General features: G+C 48.9%; 1 protein-coding gene across 6 annotated transcripts in view; it reads left to right on the top strand.

Moving 5' to 3' along the window:
- Positions 1 to 15326, top strand: part of LOC113240784 (dehydrogenase/reductase SDR family member on chromosome X) — a 207313-nt gene that overhangs the window by 116770 nt on the left and 75217 nt on the right. For all 6 annotated transcript variants that reach the window (XM_057308826.1, XM_048213190.2, XM_044391881.3 and 3 more), the window contains exons 5-6: positions 2000 to 2207; positions 8828 to 9035. In XM_057308826.1, the coding sequence (XP_057164809.1) occupies positions 2000 to 2207; positions 8828 to 9035 (416 nt within the window). The remainder of the gene's footprint in view (positions 1 to 1999; positions 2208 to 8827; positions 9036 to 15326) is intronic.

Raw genomic sequence — 15326 nt, 5'->3', positions numbered from 1 at the left:
GGGGGGTCTGTACCTATTCTCCAAATGCCAGACTTCACATCCGCTTAAAGCCATGGATGCCAGGTGCCCTTTGGGAATGTTTTCTTAGCTGAGTTGAATGACTGTGGATATTCTTAAATACACCTTTTATTGAATGTATAAGACCCGATGGGGCTTCGTTTCCCGATTTACGTTGGTTCTCTCCCTGTAGGTCTGCCCAAGTGATGTTTTAGAGTAGTAAGCTCAGGGGGTACATTTTCAATCCCCTGGACGTGTTTTCAGAGGATGGGGCATTCAGGGACGTGGAAAAAAGCACTTAGCATAGCAGGTGTGTGTGGGATCGAGCTCACGGGCTCTCATTTCTATTATGTGACTTTAATGTGACGTACCACTTCACTACACCCAAAGCACTATACAGGTGCCATGAAGCCCACAGCCTGGATCAGACATTTCTCTTCCCTTGAGCACCCCACAAGTGATAAGCTTGCCCGGGGGCACGATGTATAGGGTTGTGAATGCACAAAGTGCGTTGTGTGGGTGCAGGCGGGTGGGGCGTGCCCTGTGGCCCATGTGTGCAGGGAGGGGCCTCGCGGTCCAGCTGGAACACTGTCTACATGTATAGAAAAGCACAGAGAATCACATGTAGAAATGCCTCCACATGCACACCAAATACCCGTGTACGTATGCAAGTAAATCTGTCTGTCCGCATGCAAGACACATAAGGACAAACACATACATAGGTGCAAATACATACACCTAGAGAAACGCATGCACGTGAAATACAAGCGTGTACAAATGCACACTCAAGTAGGTGTGTCGATGCATGCAGGTCCTACACAAGTAGATTCAGTTGCAAATTCAAAATATGCACAAACACAAACACTTGCAGGAATGCCGTACAAGTGGCCACATCGATGTGCGTGCGTGACACAGAAGTACCTATGCAAACCCATAAGCTGTGAACACTGAGGCATATGCAGATACCTTTGCTGACGTACTTAAATACAAGCCCATGTTCATCTGCACACGCGCAGCGATATATTTGCATAAATACATATGTATGTGCATGCAAACGTGCCTGGAAACATATAAGCACATATGTGTGTGTGCTTACATGGGCACACGTATGCAAATGCATGTAAGCACCTGCAACACATGCAGACATGTCTACAATAAATGTGCAGATGCGCACAGAAGACACGTGAAATACACCTACATCCATACACATACAAGTACATACATGTACTGCGACCGATACACACTCAAGCAGGCTGGGCTGCTCCAGGACACGGACCCATACGGGCCAGGCATGTTTCCTGCACATCCGGGAGCCAGCATCCGTGGAAAGGACATGGGGACAGGGAAATCGCCGAGGTTTGCTCCGATGGGGGTGGAGTTGTTCTGAGCTTGGGGAAGCATGCATGTAGCAAGCACGGAACATGCTTTTATGAATGTGTTGGTGGGATAATAGCCAACAGGGCTGGACTGGGGTCTGGGGCGGGGACGGCAAGGACGCCCGGTGTGCATACTTGGGTCCGCATTTTGCACAGGGCGCCGGGAAGAATGAGTCCATTTCTGGGATGCCCTGTGAATGGGGGGTGGTGGTGTCATGGCAACATGAGTTTGGGGAACTGGGCTCTGGGTTCCGTCCGCCCCACCCTGCACATCAGCATCCCAATGGGTCCCAGAAGCTCCTACAACAAGGAACCCTTTGTTTGTGCAGACAGCTGTTCTGTCCAGAAGAATTAATTTCCCGGGGTGGCGGTGGGGGGTGCATCTTTGGTGATTCAGGACATTCTCACATTCTCCCAGATGCTGCTGTTTCACGAGCATTGCCGGCGCTGACATGATGTCCTGGCCCCTTCCCCACCACATATGCAGCAGGATGTGACATGGCAACGGGGACCCGAGCCCATCCTCCTGGCTGGCTCCCGGCCATGGGTCCACGTCCCTGCAGCCCGTCAGTGGCACGGCTGCCCCATCTCATGCGTAACTCTCCCTGCTATCCGCTTTGTTCCAGCCGGGGTGATGATGGTCCCTCAGAGGAAAACCAGGGACGGCTTTGAGGAGCACTTTGGGCTGAACTATCTGGGTCACTTCCTGCTAACCAACCTCCTCCTGGACACCATGAAGGAGTCGGGATCTCCTGGCCGCAGCGCGAGGGTGCTGACCGTCTCCTCGGCCACGCATTACATCGGGGAGCTGAACATGGACGACCTGCAGGGCAGGTGGGTGCTCGCGGCCGGCTGTCCAGGGGGTCAAGGTTGCCCGTCAGCCTCCCTCGCGGGCCTGACGCGGTGACGCGTGGGGCACAGTGCTCAGCATCACAGGAAAACGGTGCGCCTCACCGACCAGTGTTTGGAATAAACCTGTCTTACGAATAATCATAATGAGTATTAGCGACTGATGACTTACTGTTTTGCGGTCACAGACTCGAGCACGTTATCTGTACCAGCCCATGAATACAGCACAGCAATGCTTTTAGGTAAATACTATCTTCATTTTACACATGACGGAATCAAAGCATATGTTTAAAAAAAAATCTTCCTTACTATCACTAGGCAATCACTCAGAGTCGAAATTGCATCACAGAAAAGACTGCACAGCAGTACAAACGCACTGATTTAGACACAGCTCTGTTATCCGAATCCCTGCAAAACCCTGTGCACACATTTTGTAGTGCTCTGTGTTACTGCGTTCTCCAGTGCATGTTTCGTTGTTAGCGTTTTTTATCGAGGTATAATTGCTATAGCTCCGTAATTATGTTTCCTTCTTAAGATTATAATTGTTACATAACATCACGTATGTTATAACATTATAATGTGATTATAGTTGTTATATAGTATGTTATACATAATAGAATTGTCACATGACATGTGTGTAACATGTATGTACACGGCATTGTAATTATAATTGCTATATAACATTATATATGTTATAACAATGTTATTATAATTGTTATGTAATATAACATATACGTTATGAATAGTGTAACTAATTGTTGTATAACACTTATAATTATATAACAATTATATATGACATATATAACATTATAGTGTTATAATTGTTATACATTATATATTATAATGTAATTCTGGTTATTATATAATATATGTTTATAGATGTTTTATATGTCTACATGAGCAAGAGAGAGATGGGTTGATTTGCTCTAAGGAATTGACCCACAGATTGTAGGGACCATCCAAAAACCTGCAGGGTAGGCCAGCAGGCTAGAGATGCAACTAAGAGACAGTGTTCCCATCTTGAGCCAAAAAACAGAGAATGCAGGCAGAATTTCCAAGCTGCAGTCTCGAGGCCAAATTCCTTCTTCTTTGGAGGAGACCTCCATCTTTCCTCTTCAGGCCTTCAACTGATTAGGCGAGGCCCACCCACATTATGGCTCGTGGCGTGCTCCCTGTATGGGCGTCCTGGGGCGGCCGTAACAACGGACCAGAGACTGGGTGGCTTAGAACCACGGGAGTTGATGCTCTGAGGCTGGAGGTCAGAGATCCAGGTGGGGCCGGGCTGATTCCTTCTTGAGGCTCTGGGGGAGAGTATGTTCCAGGCTCCTCTCCCAGGTCCTGGTGATGGTCAGCAAATGTTTACATATGCATGGCCCCCTGATCTGCCTCCGTCCCCACAGGACCATCTCCCCCCTGTGCACCTGCATGTGCTCTTCCCTCCGCACACGCCCGTCTGTGCCCAAATTCCCCTTTTTATAAGTTCAGCAGTCATACAGGGTTAGAGCCCCACCCTGAACACCTCCCATTAACTTCGTCGGCTCTGTCAAAACCCTATTTCCATGCAAGGTTATATTCTGCATCCTGGGGGAAGGACTTCAACCCATCTTTCTTGTGGGGGACACAATTCAATCTGTAAGGAAACCTATCCATCGCTCCCAAGGCGACAGATCCTTTATCCTTTCCGGAACCCTTTCTTCCAGGCTGACCTCGCTTCGGAGCAATAATCCTTGAGATGTTACAGGCATGTGTCTACATCCCAGGGAAAATACCTATTTCGGTTTGAGTTTCCCAGACTTTTTTAACTTCGGCAGGGGTGGGGAGCTAATCCATCCGTCCATTCGTACGTGCATCTTCCCAGCCCGTTATATCACTGTTTGTGGAACCCCGTGCTGTGAATAAACTCCCCTGCACGGATTCGGGTGTTCCCCAAAGCTTTCGAGGGTTTACACGGTGTTCTGGGATGCGTGACAGGCCGCTGAAGTGCCCGCGGTGTTTCTATCCATAGCCGTGCCAGACGTTTGCACGAGGCTGGGATTTGCACGTGGTCACCAATGTCCTGGGCTGTTTCTGGGAAAACACAGAGCCCCCTTTTTTTTTGCTCACGATATTTCCTGAACCCCTCCCGGGCGGGCACCCTACATTTCCATAGTCCTCGGGATTACGAAACGTGGAAAACCAGAGATCAGCGCAATGCAACACTTGTCTGTGTCACCAAGGGAAAGCTTGTGTCTGGAGAGGAGGGATTTTTTGCCTACGAATGGGTACGACCCATCTTGCTCATTATCGGACCCAGGGAGCACCCGGGTTCGCGGTAGCAGACGGATGTTCCATCACTGTTGGCTATGCGCTTGTGCATTGATGGCCCAGAAGGGAAATAATGCAGCAGATTAATGTGACATGAGCATGACACCCTGGGTCGTGCTGTCTTCCGCACACACAGTTATCCGAGGCCAGCGGACAGACCATGACCGCTAATACTCCCTGTGGATCTGTATAAAAGGAAGCCGTCCACAAGGCCAGCGTGGCAGGCATTCAGTGGTGACTCACCCACGGGCCACAGCATCCATCAACGTAATTAATGAAGACCTTCTTTCTTGTAATAAACTCTCAGCGTTGGCTGGTGCTTCGTGGTCTCCAACTGCAAGGAGAGAATTAAGTCGTGTACGATGAGCTGAAAACGCGGGCTTCACATACCGTGAATGATATGCAAATTCAGGGACACGTGTGTTTTATTGCAATAAGAAAACTCTATAAATTGTGTTTTTCAGCAGCTCAAGATCTTGTCTGATAAATCCCGTGGTCCTATGCACAATTTCTGGCATAATGACTTTGGACTTTGGAAACCCGCTTTTTCTGAAACAATTACGATGATACAGAAGGTCCGTGGTTTTCTGGGAGGAAGGGGGGTGATAATAGTTCTATGAGATGTTGATGTGGCAGTATAGGGCAGGTCTGCTGAGAAGGAGGCCTGACCGCTGGTGTGGGAGTCGTTAAATAACCCATGAAACAACATAGAAAGTGTATTGATGGATATGGTGTAGACAGGTGTATGTTGGTCTTCCCAGATCTGATTAAAAGCAAAACCTCCGAGAAAGTCACAAAAAGTACTAAAGTAACCCTTTAACTTCTACTAGTATATATATACATATGTATGGACCTTTTCAGTTTACCACCTGTGGAAGCCCAAATCCCATTTCCTTTGTCTCCTCACCCCTCCACCATTTACCAAGCGCTGTAAACTAGTATATAAACCCAAGTCTAATGGTGTCTTTGGGGTTTTTACTACTTTTCTATGAAGACCCCCCATATATGTAAAGTTAAAAGTGAAATCGGCATGATTTCTCCCTGTAAAGCTGGCAGTCCTCAGTTTAATTTGCAGCCCTCGGGTACAGAACTCAAAAGTATAGGAGAAACATTTTTCTGCCCCTCCAAAAGGCTACATACCACATTACCGTCTCTAACTTTTGTTTCAGATAGACCTTTATATTATTCTTCAAGTAATTACACCATTTTTATTTTCTGAAAATAAAGATCTATGTTTATGGGTTTGGGTTCTCCTTTCCGACACCCCTTACTACAAAAGGAACGCATTAAAAACTCCATGTAGAACCGAGCCGTGCAGCCATTTCCTGAGTTAGTTCGTTTATCCCCACGCAGTGAGAACAGTCATTTGATTCTGTGTTTCTGCTCCCTTTTATCTGTTAACGTTCAATCTCTTCGTTGTTTTCCACGCCAAGTGCCTTTCCAGTCCTTGGGGTTTTATTTAGAAAACCGCCGTGGGGGGATCGCGTCCTCCTGTGAATTTGCTGTGATTCCTTCCCATTTCCGCCGTGGATGCTTCTTTATCCGTAAATCCGCCAGGGGAAACCTCTCCTGAAATCACTCGTCCTTCTTGGACGTTTGTCCTCCCTCCCATAGACAAACATATTGACTTTTCCTCCATTTACTATTTCTAACAATCTTCGGTTCTTTCTTCTCCGTGCTACCCCATAAAGCCATCGTCACAGCCTTCCTCGGTTTACCCTGGAGAAATGGGCACATTGATGCTTCTCACCCTTTAAGGGTCTGAACCAAGCAACGCTGAGAGCGCTGCATCCAGGGCTGGCGTGCCCATGGCGCCTAAGTGGCCCGAGGCCAAGACGAAACTCGACATTTATTTCCCTGCACATAATCACTCCCCGTTTCCTGGAGCCGTCTCCTCCTCTCCCCTGCGGGGAGCAGACAGGAGAAATTTCCCAAAAAATAAGTCTCTTGACAATAATTGGAGGGTTGTGGCTTGTCTTGCGTTGGGGAGGGAATTTGCGCTTTGAACGGCCCTATATTTTTCTCTTAATCCCTCCCGCCAAAAAGGAAAAAAGAAAAAAGCCACGTTTCGAATTCTTTGAGCCAACGCTCCTTGGCAAGTTCATCTGGTGGCAGCCTTTGCTGACCTGCCCCCCTGCACCAGTCCCTTAAGACAGAAGAACCAGAGGTCCGTTTTGCAGCATCAATTGGGTGGACCCCCCCAGGGGCAAACCTTGGCTTTTGCATGTGAGCAAACCTGGGCTTTTGCACGTGGGCTCCCATGACAGGAGGCTGCATGAAGCCCACGCTGTGAGGTCACATTCCTGCGGGGGAAAGCTGCTTCCTGGGAAATGGCAGGAGGCAGGACTGAGTCCCCGAGGGCGGCGATGTGCTGGTCACTCGCGGACGGCCAGGCACTCCTGCAGTCCCTCAGAAAATCTCGCCGTCGACTTACGGAAAGATTCTCCACATCCCAGGTCGTCGGAGAACTTGCAAATTTAAGCAACAGGGAGACCCTACAGCACGCCCGAGAGAGTGGCCGAAAGCTGGGATGCCCTCAGCACCGCGGGCTGGCTGGCGGGCGAGCTCAGGAAGAGACAGGAGCTCTCCGCGGCTCCTGGGGGGAATGCAAAATGGCTCGGTCACATGGGAGGGCAGTGGGGCGGTTTCTTCTAGAGCTGAACGCACAGTCATCGCACGGTCCCGAAATCACCCAGAGGAGTGCAGACACGCCGCACGGAAACCTGCCCACGGATGTCTGGAGCAGCGTGATGCCCGACTGCCGAAACTTGGAGGCCACCGAGGTGCCCGTCAGCAGGTGCACAGCTAAAGACAGTACGAAGATGGGTGCTGGCCAGGGGTGCGGGGAGGGAGGCATGACGGGGTGGGGCATGGAGGGGTTTTAGGGCAGTGAAACTAGTCTGTAGGACTCCATAGTGGTGCCCACATGTCATTGGACATTTGCCCAAACGCATAGAATGTGCACCCCAAGAAGAAAGTCGAATACACATTAGGTGGTGCGTCTGGGTGTTGATGGTGTGGATGTGGGATCCTCACGTGAACCAACTGCACCGTCTAACGGGGATGCTGATAACGGGGGGAGGGACCGGGAGGGGTGCACGGAGGATCTGCGCCTGCCTCCTCAGGGCCCCGTGAGCCCAAAACTGCTTTCAAAATAGACATCCTATTTAAAAATACTAGGATCGCGTTCCCAGCCCTTCGTGAAGCTACGAGGATGACAAGTTGGACACAAATGAAATGTGAGTCTATACAGTCACGATGAAACTTAACTACATGCCTCACGGTTGAAAAAGGCATGAAAACTCAAAGTCGCGTGCAGGCAGGACGTGTTTGTCCCAAGCTTCCGGAGCGGGACTCCCGGTGCTGTTTGCATCGTCACAGTAAGGGCGGGTGGGGAGAATCGCCCCATCCTTTCGGTCGCCGAGACAGTTGGCGTTCTGTTCTGTTTCTGCGCATCGGGTCAGGTGCCCGCACGACGCACGGGTGATGAAGCCCCGTGGTTGTCGTACAAACTGCAAAAACCCTCGTGGGCATGGGGAGTGGAAATCAAGCCTCAGGATACCCCAGGGGCAGACAGGAGGTGGGAGGCCGTGGATCCTGCAGGTGAGGGACCCAAGGAAGGTGAGGGACGGGGACAGGTAAGGGACCCTGCAGGTGAGGGACCTGGGCAGGTGACGGACTCTGGCAGGTGAGGGACCCTACAGCAGAGGAACCTGGGCAGGTAGGGACCCAGGTAGGTAGGGACCTGGGCAGGTAGGGACCCTGCAAGTGAGGGACCTGGACAGGTAGGGACCCAGGGAGGTGAAGGACCCAGTCAGGTAGGGACCCGGGGAGGTGAGGAACCTAGGGAAGGTGAGAGACAGGGACAAGTGAGGTACCCTGCAGGTGAGGGGCCCTACAGATCAGGAACCTGGGCAGGTAGGGACCTCGGCAGGTAGATACCCAGGTAGGTAGGGACCCAGGCAGGTAGGGATCTGGGCACGTAGGAACCCTGCAGGTGAGGGACCTAGGCAGGTAGGGACCCTACAGGTGAGGGACCCGAACAGGTAGGGACGCTACAGGTGAAGGACCCTGCAGGTGAGGGACTCTACAGGTGAGGGACCCTGCAGGTGGGGAACCTGGGCAGGTAGAGACCTCTGCAGGTAGAGACCCAGGCAGGTAGGGACCTCGGCAGGTAGGGATCTGGGCAGGTAGGAACCCTGCAGGTGAGGGACCTAGGCAGGTAGGGACCTGAACACGTAGGGACCCTGCAGGTGAGGGATACATTGGTGTCTCACACGTGCCCCTCTTTGCTCCCACAGCCGCTGCTACTCCCCGCACAGCGCCTATGCCCAAAGCAAGCTGGCCCTTGTCTTGTTCACCTACCACCTGCAGAGGCTGCTGGCCGCCCAGGGGAGCCCCGTGACCGCCAACGTGGTCGACCCCGGGGTGGTCAACACGGACCTGTACAGACACGTCTTCTGGGGCACGCGTCTCATCAAGAAGCTGTTCGGCTGGTGGTTCTTCAAGGTAAGCCTCCCGCACTTGCTTTGCCGTGCTCGCTTCTGAGACGGTTTGCACACCTGTGTCTGTAAGGACCCTAGTCGGACGGCATCCCTCAGCATCCCTTCCAGGAGGACGCACGCTGCCTCTGCTTTGCCAACACAGACTCGCACAAAAGGCTCCTTGCAGGACGCACGTGGTCCTCCCAGCTGTCCCAGCTGTCCCACAGGGTGATGGCAGGGGCTTTGCTCAAAGACAGGACCCTCCCATTGTGGGGGAAGCATGTAAGCAGGTGACACGGGGAGTCACGGCCAGCAAGTAGCAAAGGGTCCGTGAGAGGCACCTGTCCCCATGCACATAACTTCAATTCTGCACAAAGTGGGAACGAGGCATTACGAGGCCACCCCGAATCTCACCTGTTGGAGCCCTAGTGCTTCCGTTTTGACCTTTATCCTTCCCGATCCGCGTTCCCCCAAGTGGAGTGAGGGCCGGGGATTATCATGTGGGCATATCCGTTTCTGTATCCAGCTTCCTTTTTGCTCTAATTTAGGTGTTTGGCCCTCACCCCCCCCACAAATGCAATAACCATCACAGAAATCAACAACCAGCCCGTCTCTGTATAAGACACAGGCTGCCAAAAACGCCCCTGTATACACATTTAATCCCCAAGTAGCCCAGCGTGGTACACGGACACCATTGTGATTTCAGATGTGGACACCTGCTCTTTCTGGGATTATTTCTTTAGGATAATTTCTGAAAAGGGAGACTCGCCCACAAGCTATGCACTTTTAAAATCTCCTATCCCCCACCCTTTTCTCCTGATATTTTTATAGTTTGTGCTTGGATATGCGGTCGCATTTCAATTTGCGTCTTTTTTTAACTGATCAGTCAGATCCTGCATTTGCTGGACAGGAATCCTGCTTATTGGAACACTTCCTTGTTCATTTGGTGCCGTCCTGTTTCTGTGGGGGATGCTGGCCCAGCCGTGGGACCCGGGCACATCCTCGGGCTTCCAGGGTCTTGGCGAGAGGACGGTATTAATTTCCTCCTCGCGGCAGGGTGGCGAAGATTAGAAATGACGAGCTCCAGGGCCGTGGAGGGCAGGAGGCGTGACTTAAGTGACAGTAATTGCTGCGAATTCCCCACCTCTGGGCTCTCCGTGCACCAGCATTTTGGGGGTCAGCACCGGAACCCAGATTCTGGTGAATGGGAGTAATCGTGTGCCACGGGGCCCGGCATCTGGCCGCAGCCGGCTGTAATTACATCTGCATGAGCAGGGGATCCTTTTTCCGCGTCGGAGCTCCCCTCTGCGGCTCTCCTTAAAACCCAAATCCTCCTTATGAACGTGACTTTTTGCATGAATTCTTTGTGCAATTCCTTTTTCCCATTTTTCCCCCCACGGGGAGCTGCTAGCTCAGGAAAACAAAACCAAAAAACTTTCTATGTAATTAGGGATGTTGAACCTTGTATCTCCTGTTGCACGTCTGCCCTCCCCCAGATTTTCTTGTTAGAACCAGATGCCTCATCCACCTGGATGGGGTTTGCAGGGACTGATGCTCGTCCATTTGTCCAAAAGCCCATCCTTCTCCACTGATCCCGGAGGGGAAGGGCTCTGCTTTTCTAAATACCTGCATGTTCCCGTCTGTTCTGAATTCACCCCTCTGCTCTGGCGATGCCCCCCCACCCCCCAACATGGCTTCGTTTTCTTAGCCTCCTTCTCATTTTGCCCTGATTCGTTTTCCCAGATCAACTTTTAGATGACTTGCGATTTGAAGAAAAGAATTGAGGATGAGGCTGCATCTGCTTATTCACCCAATCTCTCTCTGTTTCTACCTTTACGCCGTTGCCAGCTTTTTACAATAGAATAGAACAGAGAGAAATAGAACAGGATAGAGTGGAATAGGATAGAGTCCAATAGGATAGAACAAGACAGAATGGGATAGGATAGGATAGGATAGGATAGGATAGGATAGGATAGGATAAGAAGTAGTAAGATAGCATAGCATAGGATAGGACAAGAAAGAATGAGGTAGAGTAAAACAGGCTAGGCTAGGATAAAACAGAAAAGAGTAGGATAGAATAAGAAAGAATAACAGAATAACATAGAATTCAATAGGATAGGATAGAATGAAATAGAATAGAATAGAATAGAAGAGTAGAGTAGAATAGAATAGAATGAGAAAGGGTAGGATAGAATAGTACAGAATAGAATAAGAAAGAATACAATAGAATAAATCAGAATAGGATAGGAGAGTAGGATAGACTAGACTAGAATAAGAAAGGATAGCGTAGGGTAGGATAAGAAGTAATAAGATAGTATAGCATAGGATAGGACAAGAAAGAATGAGATAGAGTAAAACAGGCTGGGCTAGGATAAAATAGAATGGAATAGGATAGAGTAAGAAAGAATAACATAGAATCCAATAGGATAGGATAAATATAGAATAGAATAGAATAGAATAGAATAGAATAGAATAGAATAGAATAGAATAGAATAGAATAGAATAGAAAAAGAAAGGATAGGATAGGATAGGATAGAAGAGAACAGGATAGGATAAAATAGAATACTATAGAATAGGATAGGATAAAATAAGAAATAAGAATAGAATAGATTAGTAAAATAGAATAAGACAGAATACAATAGGATAGAATAGGATAGGATAGGATAGGATAGGATAGGATAGGATAGGATGGGACAGGATGGGATAGGATACGATAACCATCAGAACAAAACTTACTTGGAACGGACTTCTAACTTAATTTAGGAGGGGGACATTGAGATTTTACAGAGTGATATTTTTTGTCTGAGAATAATTTGTCTTTCCTTTCACTTGTGTCTGTCTTGATGCTTTTGATTTTGTGACTTATAAGAAATATATATGTTTGCTGTTCGTCCTGTTTCTGGCACAGAGCTCCTAAAACCCTAGGAATTTCCGGTGAGGAGAGCAGTAGAGTTTTCTTTTGTTACGTGAATGAGGTGGCTTTAGGAAAGCCCCCAAGGTTGGGGCTGGTTGCCAGGGGAACCAACCACGTGATTAGAAGCTTGGCACTTTCTGCCCCACCCCCTGACCTCCAGGGAGAGGAGAGGGGCTGGAGGTTGAGTCAATCCCCAGTGGCCAGTGATTTAATCAATCATGCCTCCCTCTGCGATAAAGCCTCCCTTTGTATAAAATGAAAAGGACAGGGTTCGGAGAGCTTCTGGGTCGGTGAACACGTGGGGGTTTGGGTAGAGAGGTGCACCTGGCGAGGCCAGGGAAGCTCCTTCCCCACACCTGGCCCCATGCATCCATCACTTCATTTGGCTGTTCTGAGCCTTTTATAATAAACCCGTAATCTAATGAGTAACGTGTTTGCCTGGACTCCAAGCAGGAAGTCCTGGGATCCTCCGATCTGTAGCTGGTGGGTCAGAACCACAAGTGACAACCTGGATTTGTGATTGGCATCTGACCTAGGGAGTGAAGGGCGGTCTCGTAGGGCTGATCCCGGGGGATCTGACACCATGTCCAGGTAGATAGGTCAGAACTGAGTTGGATCATAGGACACCCTGATGGTGTCTGTGAATTGCTTGACAGTGTTGGGGGGAAACCCCACATCTTGGAATTGGCGACCAGAATCCTAATGCTTTTCAAGGGTGATTTATTAATTCTCTGTAAATACCCATGCCTTTCCTATTGCATTTATTCCTAATTGTTTTATGAAGTTTTGATGTTTGTTTCTGTTGCGAATAGGTTTTATTAAGAATACTGCAAACTGTGAATACCGCAAAATACAAGAAACACTTAAAAGTCGGTGATCAGTGAATGCACACGTTGTCACACCACGTCGATGTGCCCACACTTTTCCCCCAATGCACCTGCAAGAACGAACCCCTAACCCACACGTAGCATCAGCTGTTTTCTTGTTTCTCGTTATAAATGTCTCACACGTGTGTGTCTCTGAAATTTAACTTTGCATTCTTTGATCCTTAGGGAAGTAGAATAATATCTGTGATTTGCTTTTTTATTTTTTATCTTTTGCTCAGTAGTTTAGTTACCTGGGGGCAGCTGGAACAAATGACCACAAACCAAATGACTAAAACCACGGATATTCCTCTTTCCCCAGCTCTGGAGACCAGATGTCTGAGATCCAGGCGGGGCAGGACCACTGAGATCCAGGCAGGGCAGGACCTCTGAGATCCAGGTGGGGCGGGGCTCCTGAGATCCAGGTGGGCAGGACTGCTGAGATCCAGGTGGGGCAGGGCCATGCTCCCTCCTGAGGCTCCAGGGAGGGTCCTTCCTGCCTCTTCCAGCTTCTGGGGCTCCAGGCATCCCTGGTCTTGTGGCCACGTCCCTCCCATCTCTGCCTCTGTCCTCACGTGGCTTCCCTGTGTCTGTGTCTCCTCTTCTGTCTCTTACAAGGACACCTGTCATTAGATTTAGGGCCACCCTGATCCAGGGTGAGCTCATCTCAGATCTTTCACTTACATCTGCAAACACCCTATCCCCAAATAATGTCACATTCACATGTACTAGGAGCTAGGACTAGGACTTTAACTTGTGTTTTTTTGGGGGGGACCCAATTTAACCCACAACCCTCCATATTAAATGTTTGAAATCCATCCCTGTGGACGCGTGGAGAAGTAGATTATTTGATTCTGTCCTTGCGAAGTGTATACTACACGCATATACCACGTGGCTTAGGTCCATCCTCCGGATCAGGAACATCTGGGGTGTTTCCAGTTCTTTGGGCTTTCCAGCACCGTTGCCATAACGGATCCATCATACATCTCCACGTCTGCTTCCGTCCCAGTTTCTCTAGGGAACATGGCAGGCTCTGGCGTGAGAAGGTTCTAGAAGATTGTCTTGTCCACATTTTCTGGAGCATCGTGTTGGGCTTTCAAGGACAGTCTTACCAAAACACGCTCCGCGTGCTGGGAACGCCTCAGGCCTTAAGTCGTTATTGATTCTATCACTGATGTCCTGTTTTTAATACATTTTCAGTCTGTTTCATTTAATTAATTTAATTTCAATTTAATTTTCAAGCCATATTGATTAATGTGTAAATATCACATCCCCCCTTCTTTCTAATATGTAGGTTTCTCTTGAAAATGTTCTTACGTACACTATACAGTTAAATAATAGATGGTGTAGGCAACTCGTATCCTATTTGCCGTTTTGAGGGTGAAACATATAATGTCTCTCTCTTTTATATTTATTAGAATTTGTATATTGTACTTTGTTCTGTACTGTGCTGCGTATCATTCCCTCTTTACTTTTCCTTTGAATGAGGTATGAATGTTGAATTTTACCTAACCAAAACAGAACAGTTCACTACACAGGCAAACTATGGCCCACGGGCTGGCCACATGGTTTTGTCAATAAAGTTTTATTGGCACACATGCTCGTTCATTTACATGTTCTCCGTGTGATAAAAGGCACAGCCGAGTAGTTAGGACAGAGACCAGATGGCCCACAAAGTAAGCACTATTTCCTGTCTGGCCTTTAACAGAAAACACTTTGCTGACTCGGATCTAGAGAGGATGATGTTTTTGTTTGCTTTAACTCCCTTGTTTGGATAACGTGGATCAGGACGTTACTCTAGAATGAATGGCCCCCAATTTCTAGAATGATTCTCGCTGTCATAGAGCATCATTCTCCCGTACGCTAGAGGACTCCGTTCCCAGCCACTTCCTTGATGACTTCTGTATTGATCTTTACCCCAGCGCTGTAGACCCTGTTCTGTGCTACCTTTGTCAAGTTGGGATACTAAAGTTTTGATGATTTGTTTAAAAAAAAAAAAAAAGCCGAAGAATGGGACAATCGAAAGGCTCACTTTTCCCCGTATTTTTTTCTTATGCTTCAGCCTGATGTAACTATCATGACAGCTCTCTGTATTTGAAGACTGGAAATATTAGCGTTTGCAAACTCTCTAGGTTTGGGAATTTTTGGAAGGATAATTCCAACTCAGCTTTCAAATTTTTCTTTAATGCGTATTGCTTTCTTGAGGATTCCTCCCTCTTCCCAAGTCGGTGTTGACAGCTGCGTCCCTTCGATACTTGTCTGTTTTCTTCGACTTTCGGAATTAATGAGGACACTCACCGAACCTCTTCTCGTGGTCTGCCTTCCGTGCCCGCTCCTGGTCCCGCCCGAGCGCCTCTCGTGAAGTAGACCCTGCCCCTGAGCTCCCTCGAGGGCTTAATTACCTTCCTTCCCTTTCAACGTGCCTTCCTACCAACGCGTCGTTGGCTGTCCACTTCACCGAGCAGAGGGATTTCGACATATTTTCTTTCGCCAGGAGAGTGTCCGCACTTGGCGCGCCCCAGACCCGGCCACGAATGCC

Source organism: Ursus arctos, chromosome X, assembly GCF_023065955.2.
Source record: "Ursus arctos isolate Adak ecotype North America chromosome X, UrsArc2.0, whole genome shotgun sequence".
Lineage (NCBI taxonomy): Eukaryota > Metazoa > Chordata > Mammalia > Carnivora > Ursidae > Ursus > Ursus arctos.
The sequence above is the reverse complement of the archived record's forward strand: the minus strand, read 5'-3'. Positions and strand labels throughout refer to the sequence as shown.